Source organism: Pararge aegeria, chromosome 9, assembly GCF_905163445.1.
Source record: "Pararge aegeria chromosome 9, ilParAegt1.1, whole genome shotgun sequence".
Lineage (NCBI taxonomy): Eukaryota > Metazoa > Arthropoda > Insecta > Lepidoptera > Nymphalidae > Pararge > Pararge aegeria.
The window spans coordinates 13,463,499-13,491,388 of NC_053188.1; the positions used below are offsets into that span (position 1 = coordinate 13,463,499).

Genomic DNA, 27,890 nt, shown 5'->3' on the forward strand with positions numbered 1-27,890 from the left:
TGACGGGCTTTAACATTATCACATATAAGTGATAATAACAGGACCGACTACGACGCATATAACTTTAAAAAAATCGAGGTGCGTGCTGGGATACGAACTCGGCACCCCGAAAGTGAACCCGAAACAATTAACAATAGGCTATTGCCCCTTACTGAGAAGTGAATGTCTTCTTTGATATTTTTTTTTTTTTTTTAATTACTTATTAGATATACTAAGCTTCTCTGGTTAAATTATGTTAAATAATCGTTCGCAGCTTTGTAAATAAACGAATTTGTAGTGCCCTCATGTTTGCATCGTATCGTTCATATATATGAACTAGAGTCTATAGGTACATATACGACTATGTGTACGATTCTATCAAGCTTACGAGCCTTAACGAGTTGGCGGCGCCGCACGTAACGGGACAGGAGCTACCAGTTTGTATCTACCGAGTTCTTACTTTTAATGTGATGAGTTTTCGAACTTTCTTTAGTCATAAAATATTTAAATTATACTTACTCGTGAGTTTATAAGCTCAAGTAGCATTTTGGCATAAATTAAAAAACGGTAGATGTAGTAATATTAAAATTCTGAGGTCAGTTTGCGTTTGGAACCCTCCCTTCGTGCGTATACCTAGCTTTAGCAACGAAATGAAGTAAACATTATTTGCTAAATGTGGTAGCATAGACTATTTGATTCAAATTCATATTCAAATTCAAAAATATTTTATTCATGTAGACCTTATTACAGGCACTTATGAAGCGTTCATATATTTAACATGTTACACTAATGTTAGTGATGGTAATAACTGCATTCGTTAACTTAAAACTAAAGCCCCACTAAAGGAGGGTTCCAAACGCGGCCTGGTCTAAGAAGAGTCCACAACAAACTTAGCCAGGTGTTTTTTTTTTTTTGTTATCACCATCTATTAATATTAATAAGTGGGTACCTAATCTACTTATCAATATTAGTTTTATTAAAGTTTAGAAATAGGTTAATACATTCATATTATATAATTATTACATTCATATCTTAATTACGCTGTCTCCTTTAAGCATACAATAAACTTGCACCAGGAAGTCTCGCTTTTCACGTTTATTTTGGTTCAAAATTTAATTTTTATTTATTAAATTAAGTAAAACTAAGTATCTTGAAAATATTCTTAAAGCAGTTTCAATCGGTTCTCTAGCCGAGATTCAGATTCTTCATAGGTTTTTGTTTTTAACGGACATAGGTCCCTCCCAAGAATGTACAGTATATCTATAAATTATTCAAGAGTCCCATTGCTGGAAGAACAGAATAGGTATTTGTCTTTACTATAGTGAAAAGCAGATTAATAACTTGGAACTCTCAAGTGAACATTATGATACTAAAGATCCTTATATTTTTTTATTCCAACATAATATTTCAATAAGTTTCCCACGTAATCCTAGTTCCTACAAGCTACGGCACAAAAACGAAACGCAATGTTAATTCATCTATTAAGTATACCATTTGTTTAACAATGCGTGAAAGTAATCAGCAGTATAGTATGTTCACGTGATTTACACACCTTGACAGGTGCACTTAGCATGATAAAAAAATTATGAATGAAAATAATAGCATTATTAGTTTTTTTGTCATTCGTGAAACTAGCACTTGTTGTAGTTGAAATTAAAGTATTCAGTATCGCTAAGCCTTAAATGAGGGGTTGTTTGCTGTCCGCTGAGGAGTTCTTTCCTCTATCTCCAACCACATTCAGATCTATACAAAGTTTGGACAAAATTAAACACATATTATAACCTCTATATAATTTGTCGGAGTTATGGTGTAAAATCGTCAAACACTTTCATCCCCTCCCCCAAAGCTTTTGTTTAAATAATAAATTAGATTTTGATTGCCTGTTCAAATTTTTAACCCAGTTTTAATTGAAAAATTGGGATGTCAATTCGACAAGTTTGTTTAGGTAACATTCGAATGAGATAATCTATTGGAGCTTTTAACCAAATATACAAAATGTATTTGATATATGTATGTGAGAACGTATATCTCCGAAACTATGCTTCGTTTTATTAGCTTACATTTACTTCAATTTGGGTAATTATATAAGTTCAATCAAAATCGGTTCAGTAGTTTAAAAGATATGAACCGAATCCTACTTTGCATTCCCATCCCTAGAACAGTAAGCTTGTTGGTAAATACAAAGATTATTACTTACGAGTTTTTCTTCATTTTTTCACAAATACATTAATAGCGTTTCCTTTGAAAACACTATTAATGTATTTGTTTAATTATATATCACAGGGTCCATGACTTCTGAGAGACCAAAACTCTGCTGACCAAAGCTCAGGATCACTAAGGAACTTCACTTTGCATAACATCCGAATTGTAAGAACTATGATTAGCACGCCAAATAGCCATAAGTATTTCTGAGAAAAGCCCAACTATTATTTTTAACATTCTAGCAAGAAATAGACTATGTCTACAAAAACTTAAAATAAAAATACTTTCATGCTCTAATTAAATAAAGCTTTGTAACAAGCTTTCTTTGATTCACAAAGAACTGTTCAACATTAGGAGGGCTTGGTTTCCACACGTTTTTGTACGGAGGGAGTGCAGTGGTGCATCTAACATATAGAATTTATAATCGGCTCGTAGGCAATCTCTGACCACGATTTGACGCTTCTTGCTCAGCGTGGGAAGTGGCGATCGCACGTTTTAATCATAACATAATTCATTTTCTTTCATGGTAGGATTTACTATTTCATATGAATATTTATTGCACGATATTTACTCGACCTGTGACCATCTGTGCGAAGTTGTTTTTCGCAGAACAAAATTATCACTAAAAAGGTTCTTTTTTGCAGGCAACAGAATATATTATGATTAAATTATTTATTTTAACTTTTTTACTACTCGTATATTGAATAATTATTATCTTGTACCATGTAATAAATTAAGTAAGTAAATAAACAAATGCCGTAATATGGATGACGTTATGCATTGCGTAATTAGGAAAGCTGGTCATATTGGTCGGCAAGCGGAAACAGATTTGAATTCAAATATAGATAGTGAATTTCCCCTACGGAAGCGACTCACCTAATTATTGACGTGCCTATTAATAAACTAAGTAGGTACCCACATAAAATTCATATGACTATTAAACTGTTTATAAAGCTGACCCGTGCATCTGGTGACCTACGAGCTGACGGTTTTTATACCAAAGAAAAAGTCTTGCAATCCAGAGTGGAAATAGCGCCAGATTTTTGGACACATTGCATTTGGGTTGGTACAATTTGGATTTCGTACTATATTTGGCAAGCGGTGTTAGCCCAGTTGGTAGGAGCTCGACTTTACTTTCTGGGGACCGCATTCGAATACCAGCACGCACCGCTAACTTTGCGTTTTAAGTTATTAAAATATCACTTGCTTCAAGTATACCATTTCTGCTCGTCACAATAAAGAAGCTGATGGTGAAGTGCCGGGAGAACTCTTCAAACGTTAACCGGGTAAAGCAAAATTTTGTACGTATATTCTTTAATATTTTGTATTTGTAGATGCATAATACAAACTTACTTAACTTAGTCCAACATTAATATGTGATAATGCCATAACTAAATTTTTGTCAATCATGTAATGATGATATCAAGTGTACCTTCCGTTATGAAAATATCAAAGAAAATGGATCCCGGATCACTTATCACTATCCACCGTAGTTTACATCATTATCATCATTATATAGTATTAGTCTTGTTAACGATGCGTTCAAAGCGTTGATAACTTACATGTAAATTAGTCTACTAATAGATTCACCTATTTTTTACAGACTTTTTAAAGAAGTGATTATAAACTCAACGTGAACTTTTGGGAAATTTTAATCCATAACAGCGTCAAAACGGATGCAAATAATATTATTTTATTTTTTCCTTGTATTACGAAAATAAACACATCGCCATCTAGACCCAAAGTAAGCGTAGCTTGTGTTATGGGTAATAAAATAACTGATCAATAATTTATGTATACATAAATACTTATGATATATACATAAACACCCACTGATACTGAAAAACATTCATGTTCATCACACAAAAAAAAATTCAGTTGTGGGAATCGAACCAACAACCTTGGACTGGACTGGACTTGGACTTGGACTGGTCACTGCCCACTGCGCCAATCGGCCGCTTAAAATACAAAAAAACTCGTGTCGGATCGGACCCGGGAAATGAAACCAGGTCCCAGAACCTTGTTATTCGTAATGGTAACCACTAGACTAGGAATCAAAAAATGTAAGACTAGCATCGAACTTTTCGACTGACAACAGAAAATGTGTCTTGAAGTGTCAGTCGGTCCAGTGATTTTTGCGTGATGCCCACACAATTAAACTACTGAAAAATTATTACAATTAGCAGAGTAAAGTTATTATAGCAGAGTAAAGAGAAAGTCTGCAACGAAATATACAGGTATCTTGAAGAAAGCGGAATTTCTTAAAGATTTGTAATGCAGAATTAAGTCACTGTACAATGTCGCCGTCGAAACAACGTGGTAGGTCGCAAATACGTAATCTTTAAAATAACATGATATTTACCGGTGGTAAGTGAAATTTTTAATTACTTGAAACGCACATAACTTAGAAAATTGTCGTGAAGTGAAGTCGAGCTCCTACCTATCACCGCTTCAGTCCAACTATAAGAGAAAAAAAATGCCGAACTGTGTTTGTTGGTTTCGTGAATTGTCTTTCTTTTACCGATTGACTAATGATATTTTTTCGAATTAAACAATGGGGTTTTTATTTAACCATAAAAAGATAAATCTGTTAAGTATTCTTATTATTCTTATTAAAACTGCTTAACGGATTTCGATGAAATAGGGTATTTAAGTATCTTAGATCTTGTAGCAGTACACAAGACACTTAATACCAAAGAATCTACAAACCTACCTATACTTACAATAATACTGTAACTGGAAGATTTCTGTACATTTAATATATTTTGAAAATTTTGACCGGGGGATACTTTATAATCGATACTGAGTCCAAAACAGTCCGGGTATGACGCGAAAACTACTGAACGGATTAAAATAAAATTTAGTATAGTGGTAGCTGATATCCCGGGTCAACATATAAGATACTATTTATCCCGATAAACAATGAGATTCCTCCGGGAAATGGGATGAAAGATTTTATCAATTTTACTTCATAGCTCCGTTAAATTAGAACCGATTTTAATAATTCTTTTTTTATTTGAAGGCGTATACTATCAAACATGTAGTGTCTTATTTTAATAAAGATCTGATAAATATTGTCGGAGGTAAAGGACATAACTCTTCACAAATAGCAAGGCATATAGCAAGTAGCAAGGCATGTAGGACAACGATTGAATGCATGCGAACCATACTACTTAATATTATAAATGCGAAAATTTGCGAGTATGGGTGTATGTATGTATGTATCAACTAAAATAATAACAACTACCTACCTACTACTATTTTACGTGGTATACTAGCTACTAACTAGCTTCGATGATTATGATGTTAGCATCAAATCTATTCTAGCTTCTAGATTGACTAATACGCAGACGAAGTCGCGAGCGTCCGCTAGTATTATATAAGCTTATTTTTCATTTGTTTGGTTTAACGGAGCATTGTTTACATTTAAATATATAAGTAGAGAGGTAAGGATATTATAATATGAACAAGGGAATAAAATACTCGGGAAAGCCGTCTACTGTAATAATAAAATATGCTAGCGTAGTGTATGTAGTTCGAAAATCAAAATCATTAATAAATGATTCATAAGACAGTAGATGTAATACAAAAGAAAGGCCCCTTAATTGAACACGATTTACTTATGTACTTCTTAGTAGGTATAATGAAGCGATCCATTTACGGCCAATTAGGTATAAAAATTGCATGGGCAGAATACTCTGATTGTTACCCCTTACGTGTACGTCAAGTAACCCGTATTATTTCGGTCATAAGATCGACATTCCATTGCTCATGTGACCTGTAATTTAGTCACGTAATTTACACCGTGTTGGTGGTCACGCTTTGTACTCGTTTGCAAGAAATCTAAACAGTAGGACAATAAAATGCGATACCTACTTACATTCTCTTGAACCAGCTCTGTCTGTATACGAGCGCATTTGCAAAAAAAGATTTATCAAATCCAACAGGTAGTAAGGCATATATACAAAAAAACAATCCAGCGTTGTTATTTAAGTTAAAAAAGATTAACTCTTAATAACTTACTATCTTATACGTAAATTTCCGACTAAGTAGTTAAGGCATTAGATTTATTAGCTTCTAGAATACAAGTATCAAAGTTATATTTGTTTGTCAAAGGCTAATAATACCACTAACAATACTCCAGCAAGCTGCTTTTAAACTTCCTAGGCTCTGATGCAAAAAAAAAATATTTAATTTATTTGGCAATATTTAAGAATTTTTAGTACCAGCCCGGAGCTCGAAAACTGGCGGTGTTACCCCCCCCCACCCCGTGCCTCGTAGAGCACGTTAAGGCGTCGGTCCCGGTTACTATCACTGGATTGTGGTAATAGTCGTTAAAATCCATCAACCCGCATGGGTTTTATTGTGTCTATGCTCTAAAATCGTCTCTCCTATGAGAGTTACGATAATAGGCTAAAGATGATAATGGACATTACTATCTAGTTCAATAATTATAGCATGTAGCGAGTACTCTTAAAGGTATGCGTCCAATTTTGAGAGTGGCTCGCCCTAAAAGTTGGGTGTAAGAATTAATGCGATACTCCTAAGGCGAATGGCCGCCATTGAGAACCGGTCCACACCACTGCGGGCCACATTTCGTAAAAGATTTCACATCAGCCAATTATTCTTTTATAACTCTTCTGTACCTATTATATATTGCCATCAAAGCATAGGTACCCACCCGGGATACCAGGGTACCAGGTGTATCATAAAATAATGGCTAATCCGGTAAGCGGTGGGACCTTTATTATCTAAGACTTTCATGGTTCTCTAGTTTGACGTAAGTAAACAATAAGAAAGGATTTCCTGCCATAGACCAACAAATACTACAACTTTTATACGTACCTACTGTTGCTGCTTTTGTCATACGACTCCAACGAAGCCGCCAACAGAGAAATCGTGCTGAATATGGGGGGCGAAGAAAGAACCCTTAATGACCTTAGTATATTGGTCCTATTCTTTTTGGGCGACGCTGCCTGTCAATAAGATTTCGGATTTTGACGCGACAATAAAAGCGCAAACTCTATGCTGTTCTACGACTATAATATTTTGAGTGTAAAAATTTTTTTAATAACCCAGTAAAGGTTGGTAATACTCTATACACGCCACTGGTAATATGTTATTTTTACTTACAAAATAGCTTTACTTAAAGCTAGATTTCTATGGTGTGATACAGGTTTACATAAATTCGAAATAGAGATTCAAAACGAATTGAAGATTTGTCCTTCTGAATAAGACTCATGCTATAAATGCGAAAGTGTGTCTGTTTTTTTGTTTGTTACCTACGTTCGGTTTGACTACTGCACATATATCTTGATTTTTGGCAGCTTGTATCCTCAAGATGGCCGTAGGATACTTTTTATTTGAAACAAGTACCAAGTAACGTTTTCGGAGGACTATAAATTGGCCTTTTATTCACAATATACCGATAATGGCATACTTTTGCATAGAGATAGCTTGCATCTTGGTTACGGACATGGGATACTTTATATCTCGGGAACACTAACTGTTCCTGCGGTAAATCGTGGGCAACATCTAGTTTTAAATAAATCAAATATTAAGTAGAGTCAACGTCTTTTCATTTAAAATGTGTACGCATCATTAGCACTCACCGCCCGAAACGAACTGAAAACCTTAAGTTTAAAGAGCGATGCATTTTACATACGGCCAAAACTGCCCTATTATAATGGTGCATCCCTTTGGCCTTTGAAATGGGGGGACCGGCGAAGCGTGCAATGGCTACCTGCCTATACGTACCTGTATACCAAATCCCGGTCCATAATTACGTACAAACAGCTATAAGCAAATTACTATAGTGCATTTGTCTCGCTTTAACATCAACACAATGCCGCATGCTTTCGGTTTTCTCTTTCACGCGCGCTCGTTGATGTCTTTTACTGCCCTTTTTGGGAGAGCAGGACATCGGAAAACCAGAACAATCTTCCTATTATGGGACGAAATTCACTGACAGATTTGTTTCTTTTCTGTATTCCTTACGGCTGTGGTTAGTAACAAGAATGTTTACTAATCTATTACCTTTATTAATACAGGTAATTAGAAATCACCAAAACCAGGCGTAATAGGGCACTAATAAGTTCAACGAATACATTATATATTTACTTCATTCACAACGCAATTAGGTATTTTACTTGTAGATAATAATACTTTAGATATTTGCCAAAAATATAAGCGGAATTCAAAGGAGCATCGTTATATAGAAATAAAACGAAAAGTACCTACTCGGGAGAGCGGGAGAAATCAAGATTCATGAAGGCTGCATTGGACTTCGGCCGTTCTTGTGTTATTTTTTACAAATAATGATACGAGCGCATACACTAATGCCTCTTTCACTTTTAAGCAAATAACTAAACAGATTATGGGTACATCAATTGAAAGTTGAATTTTGTTAACTTAATAAGCACTTAATTTGATGAAGGTTTCTAAAGTATATGGCCGTTGTAACGAAGGAGTATGTGGCCAAAAATAGAGACAATTTCATTTATGTAATTGAAAATAATTAGCTCACCTTTGCACTGTGGTAAAGAGCGCTGCTCCGGGGCACCTTGGCTTTCGTCATCGTATAAACAAATCCGTTCAGTACACAAACACAGTTCGCATCACATCACTGAGGTGTCATTTTGTTGATAAACGTTCTGGCGATGGGAAACGTAACTTCGCACGCGGGAGTTGTGTTTACAACGGGAGACAGTACGTGGGAGTGTAGTCTGTAGTGGTGAGGCGCTCACGCCGATGGCGACCGCAGCGCCGGTAAGTACGGTGGCGTAGCAAGGAACTAACGCCCTAGCCTGTGACGGCTACGGCATAGAACCACTCTACGCTTGGAGGCTTTTGACGGCCATTTTGTTTATGACGTCCATCGCCCGCGGGACCGCGAGATGACCGCGTAAAACAACTTCGGTAGAACTGGATTTTGTAGTGGCTCTTTTTTCGATTATAGGAGGTGAAATTTTTGATGTTCCTTTTAATTCAAGTCCGGTTTAGAGATGTCTATATTATTATAGATTGTTGAAAAAAAGAACAAGAAATATAAATATTATAATATTTTTACTATTCCTTTTAATTCAAGTTCCGTTTAATTGTTTATATTCTTATAGATTGTTATTAAAAAAAGTACGAGAAATAAAAATATTATAATCTAGTTGGCATCGCATTTACGGTTAATCTATGTTTTTAACATAGATTTACCTATCAGTACATAGTGTAATTATTTAATCATGGCTATCGTATCTTACTTGTACCATTTTGACGACCTGACTGAGGTCCGATGTTCGATCTAATTTTTGAATTTTCTCTACTCTGGTCTGGTCGGAGTCTTCGGCCGTGGCTAGTTACCACCGAAGATATGCCGCTCGTAGTTTTAGTTTTAAGTTTACGATTTTAGTTATCACCATCACTACTATGTACCTTTTTTTGTATGTAATCAACGCATCAAAAGTGCCATCTATGTGCCTATTTGTTTTGGCTTGACTCCAAAGAGGTACGTGTCCAATCTGTTGCAGAATATTAATAGGTAATAATAACACGGTTAACTTAGTTTCCAGCAATATCCTATAATACTTTAACTATGTACTTACTCACGTATAATTAATGAATGCCGAATTAAAATATATAATTCCATAAACGTGCTAGCGTCGTAAGGTTTTTTTTCACGTTCAAAACAGGTGTTTGATGAAAAAAGCTCGTCAAAAGTTGCGAGGGGATCTGGCAGGATGATGCTCGATAAAAAAAACTTATGAGGATGTTTTATTTGTTCGTTTTAGGAACACCTTGCGATATATGATTTTAGCATACCTCATATTTACTGCTGGTGTTGAACATTTTCTATTCTTTGTTCAACGTCAAGTGTATATTTTTACTTAAATCTAATGTAAAGCTAATTTTAGTTAATGTTATTGTTGAATAGGTTTTCAAATACCACACGTCTCGCAGTTTTTATGAAGATGTAAAATATAGATATGCGTAAAACACTAAATACTGTACTGAATTTTTCTGAACAGAAACCCCAAATACCTAAAAATGTTTGCCAAATCCAGGGATGGCACTTAAGAACTTGTGATCCCTTTTTATAAAAGTTTTCTGTAGATGATTTTCAGATCATGTGCTAGTTACTAGGTCGTATGAATAATAATTTTATCATTCCATAAACCACTTTATTTGAGACTTACATAATATATGTATATCAAAATATCAACCCTTTAACGGTCCACTACAGGGCACGAGTCTCCTCCCACAATGAGAAGGGCTTAGGCCGTAGTCCGTCACGCTGGCCTACTATGGATTGGTGTTGTTCACCCACCACATTATGGAGAACTCTCGGGAATGCAGGTTTCCTTACGATGTTTTTCTTCACCGTTGAAGCAAGTGATACAATAATTACTTAAAACGCATATGACTTAGAAAAGTTGGTGGCGTGCTGGGATTCGATTCTTTAACCACTGGGCTAAAGTTTCATGATATATATACGATGTCGTATATACATTTTTTTTGTTTTATAAAGAAATAATTAATTTTCCAGAAAGTTAAAACTGATTGTGGAATTTGGGATTCGTTAACAATATTGTAGTAACTGCTTAACATATTGTAAAACTGCAACAGTGAACAGTTTTGGCGATCAAGTAATAATATTTTAAACATTTCAGCAGCTGGCTCCAAACTGACCGGCAATAAATGACTTAGCGTTAATGATGCATTAATACCATCACAAAAACCTATAATATGGAAAATCTTTATGGATGGATGAAAAAGACATTAACAGTACTGCGCAGGCATGCTTTACCTAAACTACGAACAAGAAAGCCGCAGGGAGATGCTTGAAACAAGAGACACAAGACCGATGGAATACGGAAATATCTAAGTACAATCCTCTACAAATCCATCAGTGGAGTAGACGCCTAAGATCATTCATGTGACAGTTGTTGATGTGCTATGCATTATGATATTATGTAGGACACTGGTCCTACATAATATCTGGATAATGTAAAGGTAGAGGGGAATAGTAATCATGACGCAGCTAACATAGTAAATTATAATATTACAAAACAAAGGCTTCGAATTTCTTTTGTCTAAGCGCACGTGTGTAACCCAATAACTCTTACACCAATATTGTCTTTCAATCTATCTATATTATGTATTACAAAATGTCTCTACAATAACTCTATAATCTTACATCTTAAAAAAAACTAGACGGTCACGACTCGCATTTATAATGGCGCCATCTGAATTCTTACTATTCAAATATTATAACGTGGTCATTTAATATTTGAATACTGAGATTGTTTTATACGGACAGGACAATTAACCGTTATAATATAGGTTCTTACACATATAACCTCATCATGAATGCAATATACAAGAATGAAATAAAAAACGAAACTAATCCAGAAACTTTTGGCCTCATACTTACATATCCTTGAACAAAAACTTGAATTTTAAAAATAAGCACCCAAACACCACATAACAATTTACAAAATAGCCTTATTGAGCTTAAACACAGCTTTAAGAATTAGATTACGGCAAAAAACCGGATGCCCATTCCGTGCCAAACCCAAATATCAGACAGAAGTATATTTTGATTTCACGCTAGCAAACCCTTTACAAAGGAACAAAGTAATATCCACTTAAAACCTGTAGAAAACCATATAAAATAGGCAAATACTACTCAAGGAGTCTAACATAATCCCCCTACTCAGATTGGAGTCATATATGGAAATAGTCTAGTTAAAAAGGAAGTAGGTTTTACGCATTTAATTATTTTTCAAGGCACTCATAAAAAAAAACTTCGAAACGATTCACATCGGATGGCATACCTAAATAGGTATATGTTGTTACTAAATGTAAATGTCATCTCCGAGACACCTTCAAGGTTTTTAAGATATTTTATAAAGCTTCATGATGCTCCGCGTGGAAGCCTTTCAATTATTATTAAACGTACATTCCTTGCAACAAGGAATGCAGAAAAGGGTTATTTTTATACATGACTAACAACTCGCCTTGGCTTCACTACACAATTTTAAGAAAATAGGTGTATTGTACCTTCTGAAGATAAACTAGTACTACTAGAACTAGAGTAGAAAGTAATTTATTATATTATTAACGTTAAATATTTTAGCCCCCTACTTTGAATACTTAAAAGCGTCGGAAAGTAAAATAATTTATTTTAAATCTACTTTTCAGTAATTAAATACTACCTACCCAAAGAGTTCGAATCCTAGCATGCACTTCTAACTTCTCTAAGTTATGTGCGTTTTAAGAAATTAAAATAACACTTGCTTCAACGGTAAAGGAAAACCTCGTGAGGAAACTAACCAACCCGTGCCCTGTAGTGATTCAGGAAAGTTAGAAACTAAAAATACAAATTAAAAAAAAATTCAATGTTATTTCAGTGTGTTTATTATATTTGGTTTAGTTTAAGGCCCATTAGTTCTACCCCGATGGCCATGACCGCTATAGGCTTCCATGATATAGGATGAATAGTTATGGTTTATAAGAACATTTACGTATTTTCCATCGGGACAAAGAGGCAATGGCTCGGGGCGACAGGCTCCCAGTGGCGGTGCAAGCACATTTTAATTGTTTTCTATATTGTATTTTTTTTCCTATTTCCTTTAATTTGAATACCTAACGGGGCGGCCAAACTTACCGGCTCGGGACGCCCATGGTGTACCATGGCGATACACCACTGATTAAGGCCCTAAAAGTAAAACGTCTGCTTTCTGTCGGACAGAAAGAAGTCATGTAATTACATATGCCCTCGTTATTGAACCGCGTAATTAGAGAGACGTGTTAATTATCAGCAATTACTTAGCGGCCATATCTGTACGTGTTTGATTTCAAGTTGGACGAGTTATATTAGTATGTGTAAAAAGTTCAAGCGACTTCTTGTTGGGAACTTTATGTACAGCTATTAGCTATTCATCGTTCCATAAAAAGGAAATTAATATTATTGCTTATGATCAGTGGCGTGCACTTCATACATGCACAAAAGCACTGCTTACCCTAAAATTGAGATATATAACTCTTGTTGGAGGATTTTCACCATTTATGCAATTTTCCTACTGTATGCATACCCTGGTAAGAAACCCACTGCTTTTAATGAGTGACTTCGGCCGCGCATAGATATTGGTGTAAGTGACAATGTATTTTTTTTTTGTATTCCTAGGGCTTATTTTAAACCTTAATGAGGAACAAGAACTGGGTTTTCTTCTAAATAATTTAAAACACCTGCCCGGAGTTAGGAAATTGGCTTCCATCCCGTGCCTCGGTGAGCACATTAAGCAATCGTCGGTACTGGTTGTTTTTCGCTGGAAGTATAACATGGGATACTATTTTTTTAAGCCCGCCAATCCACGTGCACCGTGGGTCGGTCTAAGCTAATAAGACCAGCTATGGGACATTATGACTTTGGCCGTATGGACACGACTGCAATTTGTCAGAACAGTAAAAAAAACATGCGCATGCCACCACGATGGGAAGAAAGTTTGGTGAACGCAGTTAATGGTTGTAGTAGCACAGAGGAAGCTGCGGTAAAAGGAGGGGTGCATTCTGACCTGCCGTCACCACACGGCACCAACCAACGTAGCTAGATTTATATTACAGAATTTATAGAGAATTAGGGCTCAGGACGTTCTACTGTAAGGAGTAAACTAAACATTAAAAATAAAAATAAAACAAATCCCTATTAAAGCAATCACAAAGAGGTATTAAAATAGGTAGCTGGGCTATATTCATCATCACTAATATTTTTTGTTAGATAACAATTAGGGATTTCACGCTTCCCTTTTCAACCCCTTCGCCTCGGATGAAACGAAAAAAGTAATTTAAAAACTCTTCTTATTGTTCAAGAACTAAGGACGGTTATCTTTATAACTAATTTAAGAAAAAGCAACCTTAACTTCTTACTACTAAGTACTATATTGCTTTACATATATATTTTAGTAAAGCTGCGAGTTTATAGTACCTAGCTCCTGTGATTAAATTTCTTTAAAAAATGCTCCGGGCTTAGTCGGTATTTAATATAAAATGATTTGTTTCATCAGTAATTTGCAATATGGACGGGCTGCAATAATAAATAAATTAAACACTGAACTTAAAGCAGATTTTGCTAAAATCCTTTCTTTTAGGCCAATTATTGAACATGATATGACGCAGGTAATCACTTATTGTAAGTACTTATATAATATATTATTCGTTTGATCGTCGCCACTCCTGCGTCTTTTTGAAAATTGAGCTTCGTTCAAAGCCCGGTAGACCGTTTAAATTTAAAAACAGACGGGTACACAATACAAAGAACTGGTTTTACTTGCTATCCCTTTCCTTCATATACCGCCATCCCGGTTGCACATTCATTGCCTCGAAGCCTTTATGCTCAGCCAGCGGAAAATTTACTCTATGACCAAAGAATATGGTGTAGATTAGAATAAAGCTAACCTTTATTTGAGTCTGTAGTAGGACGTAGTAAAACGAAACAAGTTTTTATGCTAAGAAGTAGACTAACCTCTTTCCAAAAATCGTTTACCGTTAACAAAACATTCAAATAAAAGAACATAGTTAGAAAACAATCGTACGCAGAATAGCCATGAATAAACCATGTGTATTGTAAATAAATCGGTAAGGTCCCTATTCGTGGATGTCGAATCGCTAACAACAAAGGAGTGATTGCTAAATGCTAACTAAATTCGGCTATCAGATTGAATTTCATTGATTAATGAATTTCAACGCTGGTTATTATTGACATAATCAATATACTTAAAATTACAGGAAAATAAGAACAAAAAAATTACTAAAAATATCTCTCAATCGAAACTAATCTATAGGTATTTATATTGTAGTTTCAATGCCAGGAAACTTTATAAGGAATATATGTAATCTCGTATTTCTAGATATAAAAAAATCCTTTAATACATTTAATATTGTTTCGATACCTATAAACGGGTATGAGGTCTCGAATGACGATATTAATAATTTAACGCCTGCAAAAGTAATGAAGCAATCACGTCACCTCGACATTGCTATTATAAAACTCAAAGGAAACACTACCGAGTTAATTAGTAATATGAACAACATGTGTGAAGAAAAAATAGTGGTTCTGCTGCTTTATGGATTTATATAATAATGCATATAACTGGACGACTGTTATTGTCATAACGCGATTGAGATTTCATTTGAAATAAAGTCAGGATGAGTATAACTTAGCTTAGAAAATGTCGGCCCTAAAGGTCTTAACAAATTAAAGCAATTTCGCATGCCGTTCACTAAAATTTGCATTTTTGTCGCACATTACGAAACGATCAATTAAGCTGGTTAGGGTATTATTAAGTTACGTAAAGCCAATTCCAATTTAATACTTCCTATTACAGCATTAATTACATTACACATGACACCTTTACGATGAATCTCCAATGTTGGTTCACACAGGGTTCAAACTTCCATTGTTCTCGACATAATCGCTTCCCAGATTTGTAAACTTTCGAGGATTGATATGACACGTATAATATGCAATGTTCCATTCCCATAATAATGAACAAATGCAATAGTGTGGTATCTACTTAAAAATAGTGTCAATGAAGTGTCTGAATTCTTAGTAATATTATTAATGTAAAAGTGTGTTTTTAGGTTTGTCCTTCGGTCACGCAGCTACATATATAAACCCAAGGGTGACATAGACATACCTACTTTTAATCCCGGATAAAAAAAATTGTTTTTTTACCGCTTTTCCTATAATGGCTGAACTGATTTTGATAATATCAAAATTCATTAGGTTTTTAAATAATACACAGTGTAATTTTTATAAAATATACTTCCTGTGCATTCTTTTATCCCACTACTAGTTAGTCCACGCCGGTGATCGAACCCGGGACCTCTGCTTATAAGACCATAGCGCGTACCGTTTTGCCAGGAAGGTCTTTAATAATGATGATGATGATGATACGTTTTATCTTGGAAACCTTAGTATTGTAAATGCGGCTGTAAGTTTGTTGGTTTATCGCATTTCACACACAGCAACATTCGCATTTATAACATAACAATTTAGAATCTTATTTTATGCTGAATAAAAGCTGTTTTAACCATTCACTCTTGCATAGGTAACAAATTAACAAGTAGACAAACTGTCGCATCATAATTATCGCATTATAATAATACTTATACTATAGATAGATTACATTCATTGATGGACGTTTTTTCCTGGCTGCTTTATTTAACGGTAAATGGTAAAACCGTAATTCTGCGCAGACAGAGTCACAGATTAGCCCAAGCTGATCTTAAAATAAAAGAAAGTTGTAAATAGTCAAGTATCTGCTCGACTAACATATAATAATATGTCTCACGCGTCGAACGAGTCTGTGAACCAGCCAGATTCATAAAAAAATCTTGATTACGACAACTGAAATAATCGTTTTTACCTCTAGTCTGAGTAAGAGGTATAATTCTTGGTTAGAAATTATTGCACTAAATTACCGTAGTGTACCGAGTTTCATTTGCAACGAAGAATATACACGTGGTGATTTTTTTCAAATGTTCCCTGTGCATGTGGTGTACAATAAAAGTGTATTCATTCATTCATTCATTCATCAGGAAAAAAACATTATGGGAATTCAATTAATAGTTAGGTGCAAACTTAGGTTTAGGAAGCAACCTATCAAGTGTCAACGTCGCGTTACGGCGACGGTATCAATTCAATAAATTGTGATCGTTTCTTACAACAGAAAAAGTAACCAGTTCCTTCCTAATTAAAAAAATGCTAAAATTACTGTATACTTTTTATTTTTTTAAGACTAGTGAAGTGAACTTCATAAAAATTTTAAATATTGCATGCTAATGCCTAATCTATAGGTACTTAAAGAATATAATCTATAGTTCTTAATCTACAGTCGGTACTTTGAGTTAATGTTGATTATATTGAAAAGCCTAAAGCTAAAAAGGTGTCAAACACGCCTTGACCTTTTTTATTTTGAAAAATAGGTAAAAAAAATCCTGGAAACAAAAGCTATTTTGATGCGGTGTGTTGCACTAGGAACACAAGGGAACGCTGTGAAAGTTTGCTTTCGCAGTGGTTCTTTAGAAATTGTTTGTCTGGCTTTTATTAATAAAATAGTTTTTGTTTAAAATCAGTAAAGGCATAAGATTGTCTATCTATATTGTTAGTATACTTACAAGCACGGTTTTACCAGATTTCATCTTTTGTAAAAAAGTAAAATTTGTCTCTAGCGCATATTGCAAAAACATTCGTGTTCCGCACACAATCTGTTGTGAAATTTTTATTGCGCTAGATATTTAGATAGGTATGTTTTTACATGCCAGTAGTTTATTACATAACTCGTGCACACAATATCATGAGTTTCTGAATAATAAGATACACTGGGATACTGAAAATCTTCAATCAGCAGCTCAAATGCTTACACTCAATTATATTTAAATCCTACAATTTGATATATTGTCATCATTTATCCTCGTCGATAAGCTTAACTCATTAATAGAGGGGAAACTGGAATTTGAATCGTGTAAAATGCGTACTATTTGTTGGTAGCAGGTAATGTAAGCGGAACGTAATATAAGTACGTACCGAATGTAAAGTCGTCTTTAAAATAATGATAAATTAGTCGATGAAGTTTGAAATAGTTTGTTCCAATCAACGCATGGACTATTTCATTTTGTAAATACACACAGTTACATCTCATCCCCAGCCACTTTCGGTCGTGAACTATGTTAAATTTTACCCATCGTAACAGATTTATCAAAAAGTGTCAATTAAATATTTTAATTAAGACTTTTATCTCAAAACGTTTGCATCTGACTGGTTCGGGTCTGAAATAATTTAAGAGTTCAAAATACAGAGTTATCTTCAAGATTCATAAATTTGATTTTCATAACTGCGGCATCATTGTGTTAAGATACTCCTAAAGATTAGAGATTAGAGTAGATTTTAAAATAATATTTGTTACTAAAAAAATATATTATTCCACTACGGTTGCAATTTTTTATGTGCTAATACATTATTTCAGTTATAGGCACAATTTGCTAGACGTCATTCCGAATCGCATGAGCAATCGCTCATATTTTTAGGTGATTTTCTAAGATCAACACGTTTTCGAACCTGTTGACTAACCTAACCTATAAGTAGGTTCAAAGATACGATCATACAATGTAGTTCTTATCTTTTAATAGGCATAAAAAATTCAATGAAATCATAGAAATCGAACGTGTAAGATCTTTCGATCGATCTTTAGTAAAACATAATTGATATACTGTGAAGCCAGACAGGCCATCAAAAACTTATCGTTCCGATAAGACCCTGTGAATAAGAACGTATTAACAGTTGCGGTAATATTTTATAACTTATTCCATCTTATATAATACGCCGTCTTGCGCCGCGAAGCGCAACCGACCTATATTTCCCACGACGGCGCTCGCACCCGGCAAGTTGCTGGCGATCGCCGTGAGACATGTCCCTATGACTTCCAGGTTATCAAATTATATTGATGAACAACCAAGCGTAAACTTAATAGAGATACTTACTTTTATGTATCTACTAGTTTCTATTCAATTAGGAGTTTAAATAACCGCAGAAATATTTAAAATATGAACATGAAAATTGGTTTATTAACGAAACCATTAATGAAAAAAAATAATCTCTCATCCACTATTTTTCGTTAAAACCCTCTTTTTACGTCAGTGAAATAACCGATGCATATTATATTTTAGTTGTATCATTATAGGATATCATTTTCAATGAATTTCTCTCCTAATAACGTTCGACTTGTAACAACGTGCTATGGTAGCTATAGAGAGAAAAACATGATGATCAAGATAAGAAACTGAATACTGCAAGTTGCAAAAACGTAGTAATAAATGACTCAGAACTTGATTGTCAAAATTCATTCCACTTATTCAGTTTTTGCGACTCTATACAAGAGAAAAGTAATGTTAAGTTTTTCAGAAAGTTCTTTTTGAGGTTTAGTCAGTCAGTTTAACATTGAGCTTATGCTCAGATAAAGGACCAGCTTATGTCATGGGTTTAAAGAATAATGTTAGGGCGGAAACATACTTACGTATAACGTGTCACGCCACTTGTTGCCGGGTGACGGGTTTTCTTATTAGGTGTGTATTTTATATGGATACATCGCAACGTGATTCCGTCGGGTGTTTTGTTCATGTTCAGCTAATAGAATAGCTACAATCATATGAATAGCCTACTGCTGGACTAAAGGCATCGCCGAGCGGAAGGGTTAGACCCTATCACGCTGGGCAGACGGGTTGAAGATCGCAGAAGATGCTGATAGTAGTATTATTGCTTTAGTCGGCTCGTACGAATCCCTCGAATGAGATAATAAACATTTATACACGATTTAATTGAACTTATAAATGCACGGCACAGTCTTCGAGCATATGTTGACGTATTAAGTACAGAAATAGACTGCATCCTCCAGACGGACATTGTATCTTTTATTGCCGGAAAATCAAATACGTTCTATAGTATTTTTAAAATCACGCGGGCCAAATCGCGGCATTCCGCATCTACTTGAATTTCTCATGTCTTACGATCAAGTGGAAGCCAACGGGACGGGTGCAGTGGCGTGTTATAAGTATGTCGAGTTCTTTAAACTAGCTGTATTAAACTGCAGAAAATTTGCATAATGGGCAGTTAGAAACGACACAATAAAATTACACGGGCAATCCTTTCCAACCACATCCTTTACGATTTCATTAAACGAATGTCTTACTTCCTCCATCACAATGACTTCTTGTTAACTACAAGAAGTCATTTAGTATCATTTAGTAAATTGCTATTTCTGCCCGTTCCCTATCAAAAGTTTAAAAACCTATCAAGGTGCGCGTCAGATTTGAATCTATATACATTTTGAATACTTTTATAAAAGAAACACATTGTCAAATTAAATTAAGAATTAGATTATAGTTGCAATCATTTACTGCAAATCTTACATAGACTCTTCCGCACTTAAAGTTTTAGTAGTAGTACCTATGAAACCATTTTGTGGCCAAGCTTGTCCAGGGAAGTCCTTACTACCCCCACCATGCCTATTTAAGCTGCTAAGCTGCGTTCCAGTCCGAAGGGTGTTATTTCATGGGATGTGTTCCTTGCATGGCATTCAAAGTGTTCCTCTGTTAATGTAACAAATTATGGTTTTTCACTAACCATTAGGTTACCACAGCTTAGTCCATCATTTATAACTATAAAAAAACCTTTAGGATCAACAATTATAATTATATAAATAATTTTAACGCCCCCACAATGTCCTCTAGGGCTAAAATTTTTCGAAATCTGAGTGAAATAAGTCGAATAGTAAGTGACCTTAATTTAAACAAACATGAAATTTTATTAAATTTTAAGTCTGTGGGAAGTATGTTTAGTATAAAATTTTAATTTTATTTCATTAGCAACCCCGTAACCGATTTTGTGATTTAAACTTCATTCAATACATTCTTGTTTGCTCGTAACATAGCCCAAAAAAATTCTGTCCAAATTTCATGTCTAAAAGAGTTAAAATTCAAAATTTAGTTATTTATGATTTTTTCTAATCATTAACGCCCCCGCTATACACTTAGGACATTAAAAGTTATAAAAAAGTTAGCCTATTTATTTATTTATTTACAATGGACAACCTGTAGATACCTACATTAAATTTTTTTTTTGGAATCATTCACATAGTAAATGTTCAACTATTTACAGGTTATCACAGCATGCATAAAAATGTAAAAAGTCATTCTTATAAATTATTTACAATTAATTATTAGTCAGTTAATATAAACCTTTAAAAGTATAAATATTTAAAGCTAAATTACAATAAAAAATTTAACTTAATCAATTATTAGGAGACAAAAATAGTCAGGTTAATTAGTAGAACAAATATCAATAACTTTTCGTCTAAATTCAATGTAACTGTCATGAAAAATGTCTAAGTCACTAAGCTTAATCACACACTTATTATAGCAATCCGAGATTTGAGGTATAGGGGACAATTTTCCTAATTTGGTTCTGTAACGCCTGTGATGTAACAAATTGCAAGGATAACGTGGTGTATTGGTACGCGGAGCTTTGATCGAAAATCTGTTACTGAGCAATCCAGCTTGTTATTGAACCGTTTAAACAGTAACATCATAGACAATATCCCCCTCCTATCTTCAAAAAATATTAGCCTATCCATTAAGTCAATGTATCCTCTACATGGATGCAAAATTTCAATTCAATCGGATGTATAGTTTAATAGTTTTAACGGAACAACCGTAAAAAAACTCTATAGATTTATATATTCAAAATTCAAAATTCAAAATTCATTTATTTCAAGTAGGCCTAATATAAGCACTTTTGAAACGTCAAGTCTGTCTGTTTGTAGTGATTCTACCACCGGTTCGGAAGGCAGATTCTACCGAGAAGAAGCCGGCAAGAAACTCAGCAGTTGCTCTTTTCCAACATCAACAATTTAAATTTTGCATTTTAACATTCATTTTTCTATCTTGTGAGAGCTGAAAGCGGAGCCGGATGCTTCCAAGCAACCTTGTCATTAAAAAATTCATCAATTGTATAGTAACCTCACTGTAATAAATGTGTTTTAACAAATTCTTTAAACTTGTGCATTGGCAGGTCCAAAATCACCTTAGGAATCATAATATTAAAGCGTATACTCAATCCCACAAATGATCTTAGTATAGATATAAATATATATTCGTGTACAATGCATAGACCGTATCAGCCAACCTTTGACCACCTATGGGCTGTAGCAATTAAAACGTTACCCAAAGACCGGGCATCTCTGTCTTGGTTCGCTGACTTTCCCACAACACTAAGACAGTTGCAACGTATTAGATTTAAAGATTAAAACAGTTTTCCGCTAAGCCAAAATATCAATTGTCACTACATATAATTTGTTGTAATTTTCCGTACTTCGGAGAGCACGCTAAGCGGTCGGTCCCGGTTATTATCACTAATTTGTGATAATAGTAGTTAAAGCCCACTATAACCCGCATTGGATCAGCGTGGTGGGTATATGCTCTAAAACCGTCTCTTCCTTAAGAAAGGTAGCGTATGCCCAGCATTGGGACCTTAATAGGCGGATGATGATAAATAGTATATATAAGTCCATATATCACCATACAAGAATATTTTAAAATGGGGTCTCTACTAGGAGTATTACTAAAGCTCGATTTAGAGAAATGATTATAATTTTAAACAACCCATATTTACTTAAAAAATCCATATTTAGTTAAAATTTGACATCGCATTTACGAGTGTGTGTGTGTCCGTGTGAACATGTAAGTGATTTGTTGTTTTAATATTATCTAGGACCATAAACTTTTTTCTGAAATTTACTAAAGTTGCAACATAAATCATCCAGCAATAATAACAAATGAGAACTCTCATAACTTATACTGTAATAAACTTTTTAGTTTATTCGTTTTCAGAACGTGGACGCAATAAAGTCTGTCAAGTGACAACCCAAGCAAACAGTACATAACCCTAGTCATATTTGTATACGCAATAATGCTTCGTTTATCAAAGGCATAGAATTCAAAATGCCTTGTTTCAATTTTGTCGTTGAAGTGTAGTCACCATTGTATTTGAACAATAGAAGTTTTTTCCAAGCTCAGTACAAACTGAGACGATACAATTGGTGAGTCATGAGTCATCAAGTCGCAGGTCGCTACTAGCGAGGCCACGGTTCAGTCACTTTCGTGTATATTGTGCAAAATTTTCAAGGCGATAGGTTACAGCTATGACGTTTTTAAGTACATCGGGTTACCGTAACTTCTGTAATATGATTTTAAAAAAGACAGGTTTCCATACAATTAATTTGTTAGTAACAAATTTTTCCTTAAGTACTTATGTTAATTAAGAAAAAAAAAGTTATTTGTAAATTGCCGCTAATTCCATACTTATTTTGTTCTTCGAGCTCAAAAGTCAGATAGATGTTTCATAAAGCAATATTTTTCGGATTTTTAAACTCAAATTTAGAAATTTAGATTCTTAGCGGGAAGTAAAAAAAAATAACATTATTAAATTATTACAATAACACATACATACATACAGACATGATGACACCATCGCGGGAATAGTCAGGAAAGCTTCTAGCTTCCTAGGACCTTAAAACGTCGACATCTGATGAAAACTCGATTTCCGAAAAACGGGGTGAAACCAATAACTTCCCAACTTTTAAAATTTTTTAATTTTCTTAGCGGGAAGTTAAAAATTTCATTCCAGACCAGTCTAAAAAGTTCGTGACAGATAAATTTAGCAAATAGTTATGGGTTTAATATAACTGCCTTTAAAAGGTAAGCCCACTACCACCTTAGACTGAATTGTAACTTACCATACGGTGAGATTGCAGTCACCAGTTGCAGGGTTAGCGTGTACTTGAATGAAATAAAAAAAAAGGCAAGAACTGGAAAATTCAATAAAGACCTCGTTATCTGATGTTTCCACAACCATGGCTACCAGTAGGCTAACGAATCAGTTATAAGTTTTTTAACCGCTTCTGCAAACCGACTATTTCTCGAGCAGGCAAGTAAAACAAAGAACCCATAAAGTTAATAAACTAAGAAGCAGATAATATGCGTATCTATTCTATAATACAACTACGAATTAGTTTTAGGATCCTGTCAAGCGCAGAGGATATAAAAAAAATCCAGTGAACCGTATTGTCGCGCGCCGGTCTATTGAAAGACCAGTGTGTCTAATGGGTCGAAAGAGATAATAGAATCTTACGTGAGGTCAATGTAATGACGCCATAGTTAGTAAAATCATCATGATCCTTAGTCTATTAATGTCCCAAAGCTAAACAAAGGCTCACTTTGTAGAGAAAGATTCAAAAAGTCTGCGCGTACCAATGCTTTCATCCGCTTTCATCTTACACAAGATAGAACAGATAGAACAAAGATTGTTAAATAGTAAAACGAGGTTGGAAAAGAGCAACTGCTGAGTTTCTTGCCCGCTTCTTCTCGGTACAATCTGCCTTCCGAACCGGCGCGGCGGCAGAGTCATTACGAACAGACATACTTGACTTTTCAAAAGTACTTATATTAGGCCTACTTGAAATAAATGAATTTTGAATTTGAATGCAGCCAGCATTTGTTTACAGGTTGGTCAGAAAAACGCCAATATCCTATCATCTCGGTCACCTTTTGAAATTTCTTTGTTCCACACTAAATAAAGCAGGTCTTAAAGAAGTACTATATCCTCTGAAAATGGATACCACTATTTTTAGACCTGCCAATTAAGGTTTAGTTATGTTTAGTTGTTACAACAGCACGGCTAGCATGGGCAGGAGACAATTATCTCCCCGGGGAAAGGATAAAAATATATCTTCTCCCAACGCTTTATTAACTCTCAGAGAACTGGCGCACAAGTGGAAATAATATCCAAATTATATATGTGTAATAATAAACAGGGGTAAACTTCACCTATTCCCAGTTCCCGGGCTTTAGTAGGTGGACACGTAAATTATATCCCTTGTCTGGGGATATAATCGGGGAATATTATTTTTGACTCCTGCCTTTGCTAGCCCTGCAGAATCGGGACCAATAAATAACTAAAAATGTTGTAGTATTCTTACCTGTGACATCACAGTGTTAATTTTATTAAAAAGTCTTAAATTAGACCTATATTATGCTCTGGAAAAGCATACAGCTATTTTTAGACCTGCCAATTTAAGAAAGTACCTAGTTAAGTTTAAGTTTTTACTACAGAATGGAGACCAATAAGTGACAAAAAAATTTGTAGTTACCTTAGCTGTATTATAACATTGTTGTTGTCGAATTATGTCATTCGACAACAAACAAATTTGTTGCTTCATCTTTTGAAACGTCATGTGAAAACACGTAATTTGCTAGCACCAATTGTAGATATATGTCGGTACCTATTCTATCGCAAATTATGTATGGAGATGACAGATCGCAGTGAGCAATTTAATAAAAGCTACTGAAAAGGGGGCATGTCTACAAAAGAAGGGACACTCGCAAGACACTACATTTATCTGTCATTATAAACACGAACAACTGCCAAGAACTTTTTCCCACCCCATAATATTGCTGTCCGCAAAGATAAACACTGATTTTACTAGTAACATTTCAACAACATGCATCTGATATCCGAAGTGTAAAGAAAACTAATCTTTTATGGCACGCAATAACATTTGACCAAAACCTTTTGTAAAAATTGTTATTATTGCTTCAGATCTACATCTCAACTCCCACGGTTTCTCGCGACTACAACAATACTCAATACTACTATTTATACACGGTACACTAAAATTTCTCATAATTCATTCATAAAGTAGTTATCCGCAAGGGAACGAATACGGCCATAATTATTTACACATTAGATATGCTCTTATTTTATCATCCAAATTTGAGATTGTAGGAAGTGGGGTATTATCCGCAGATTTGATAACGCATTTCCGTAGCAATAGGTGGTCCCCTTAAAGTAGGTCCAAGTATTACGATGAATTATTAAATGACAAGATTGTTAGTAACTAAAAATTTTGTATTTCCTCACTGTATTCACAAAAAACAATATATTTAGTTACTTTCTATGTCTATTGAAATATTTTACATTCATGTAGGTAGGTATGTGTTAAATTTTATGGCATTTGCCAAACTAGTATTTAATTTGACATTGGAAATCGACGCACATGAAGTTGTGGGCAATCTTTGAAGTCTCTATATAAAAGCGAAGGTATTAAGCCCGTCAATAAACATAGAGTCACCGAAAGACGAGGCCAGCAGTGTCATATAATTAAGGAATACGATTATATTCAACACCACCACCAAAGGACACACTATTAATTATAACAATCAAACACACAACCCCACCAGAATACTGTACTACAGTAGTACAGTATTCTGTAATACTGTACTACAGTAGTACAGTATTCTGTAAGGGAGTTTCAGTATAAGAGAGTATTACAAAAAACTGGTAGCACCATCCTCCGTGTTAGTACCAACATTTACTGCGCAACGTGGTGATTATGAGCAAACCCTGCTATTGTAATAGGTGGACTTTCATAGGCGATTTATTGATTGATTAAACAAATACTCTTGAAGCACAATGGTACTTGGTACGCTGCTATGAGTTACTACAATATGCGTAAAACAGAATATATATTTATACCGCAAGTGTTAATTACCGCATGCACGCATTATGCAGGTGAATTAGAGGGGGGCGTGTCGTTTCCCACGTCGTTCCTTCCGGACTCAGCGACCCGTAACGCTATCGTCTTGACTCTTGGTGAAGCGTGGAGGCGCCCGTTTTAAGCCTCCTTATGTTTATCATCCAATCAAATACACATCGCCATCTAGCCCCAAAGTAAGCGTAGCTTGTGTTATGGATACTAAGATGACTAATAAATATTTTTATGAATAATTTACTTAAATACTTATAATAAACAATAAAAGATTTTAAACTAAGTTATTATCAGTCTATCTCTATATTCTAAGTTATTTTAATAAATCCACAACCTAGCAGTATTAAGTGAATAAAAAATATGTTTCAAATTCATTTGTTTGCAAGTCATGCAAATCTTAAGCTACAATTAAATTGCAATTATTTATTATTAATACACATTTTTATAATTATTAGAATATCATTAAGTACTTTACGTTACTTAAATTTCTTATCTATATTCAGATTATTATTTTAAAAATTAATTCAATTTTACATAAAGAATATTATATAATTCCTACATCTATTTTATTAATTAAATTTCTATTAATTCTCGTCCGAATTCCTACTGATAGTAAATGACATTTAAATCAGATTCCCATTTCATTTCCTTAAATGCAAAGTAGTTGCCGTAAAGGAAAATAAATGAACCGTGAACGTTGCAGCTACTTTGTATTTTCACTTTGCTATTATAGGTCAAAGAATTCTTAAACTCGTTGATATAACAGATTATAAAAATTACTGAAGTAGTAAGAAATTTATTAAATTAAACTATTTATTGTTAAACTATAGGTGTCCTATGTTCGGTACCGTATGGCCTAATTATGGTATATTTATCATCTTCATCATCAACCCATTACACACCTACTACAGGGCACGGGTCTCTTCCGATAATGAGAAGGGTTCAGGCCATAGTCCGCCATGCTGCTACAGTGCGGATTGGTGGACTCCACATGCCCTTGAGACCATTATGACGAACTTCCAGGAATGCAGGTACCCTCACGATGATTTCCTTCACCGTTAATGCAAGTGATATTTTTTTTAATTGCTTCAAACGCAGATAACTTAGAAAAGTAAGAGGCGCGTGCTGGGATCCGAACTCGGCCCCCAATTGTGAAGCCGAAGTCCTAACCACTAGGCTATCACCGCTTCCACCGTCGGTATATTAATATCTACTTCTTATTTGGATTTGTCATCGGCTTGTAGTGCCATCTACTATGCAATTTACCATACTCATTAGAGGTTAGCGCACTTCATAATAGGAAGTATGAGGTAGACCCATGGCTTACGCGGAGCTCAGCGGTCACGGGGTGTTTATCACCTACACTACAATCTAAAAACCACAAACCAAATCCATGTACCTATATGTTTGTGATTTCTAGAAAATGCCGTTTTTCTCTTCGATATTTAGGCACTATATTGTGTTTTATTTATTTTCTTATTTTAAAAAGAAGAAACTTCCCCGAACGAACTCTACCACAAAAACCACTACAACGTTTAAAATTCAATTCCATTTCAT

At 34.6% G+C, this 27,890-nt stretch overlaps 1 protein-coding gene across 2 annotated transcripts in view; it reads right to left on the bottom strand.

The window, feature by feature from the left end:
* LOC120626253 overlaps nucleotides 1-27,890 on the bottom strand; it is a 102,659-nt gene that overhangs the window by 49,076 nt on the left and 25,693 nt on the right. Inside the window, exon 1 of one of the 2 annotated variants that reach the window (XM_039893678.1) lies at nucleotides 8,708-8,871. The exons of the other annotated variant lie outside the window; for it this stretch is intronic. Within the exon in view, the coding sequence (XP_039749612.1) occupies nucleotides 8,708-8,758 (51 nt within the window). The 5' untranslated portion in view covers nucleotides 8,759-8,871. Of the gene's footprint in view, nucleotides 1-8,707; nucleotides 8,872-27,890 lie in introns of those variants that run through there. 2 annotated transcript variants of the gene reach the window in all.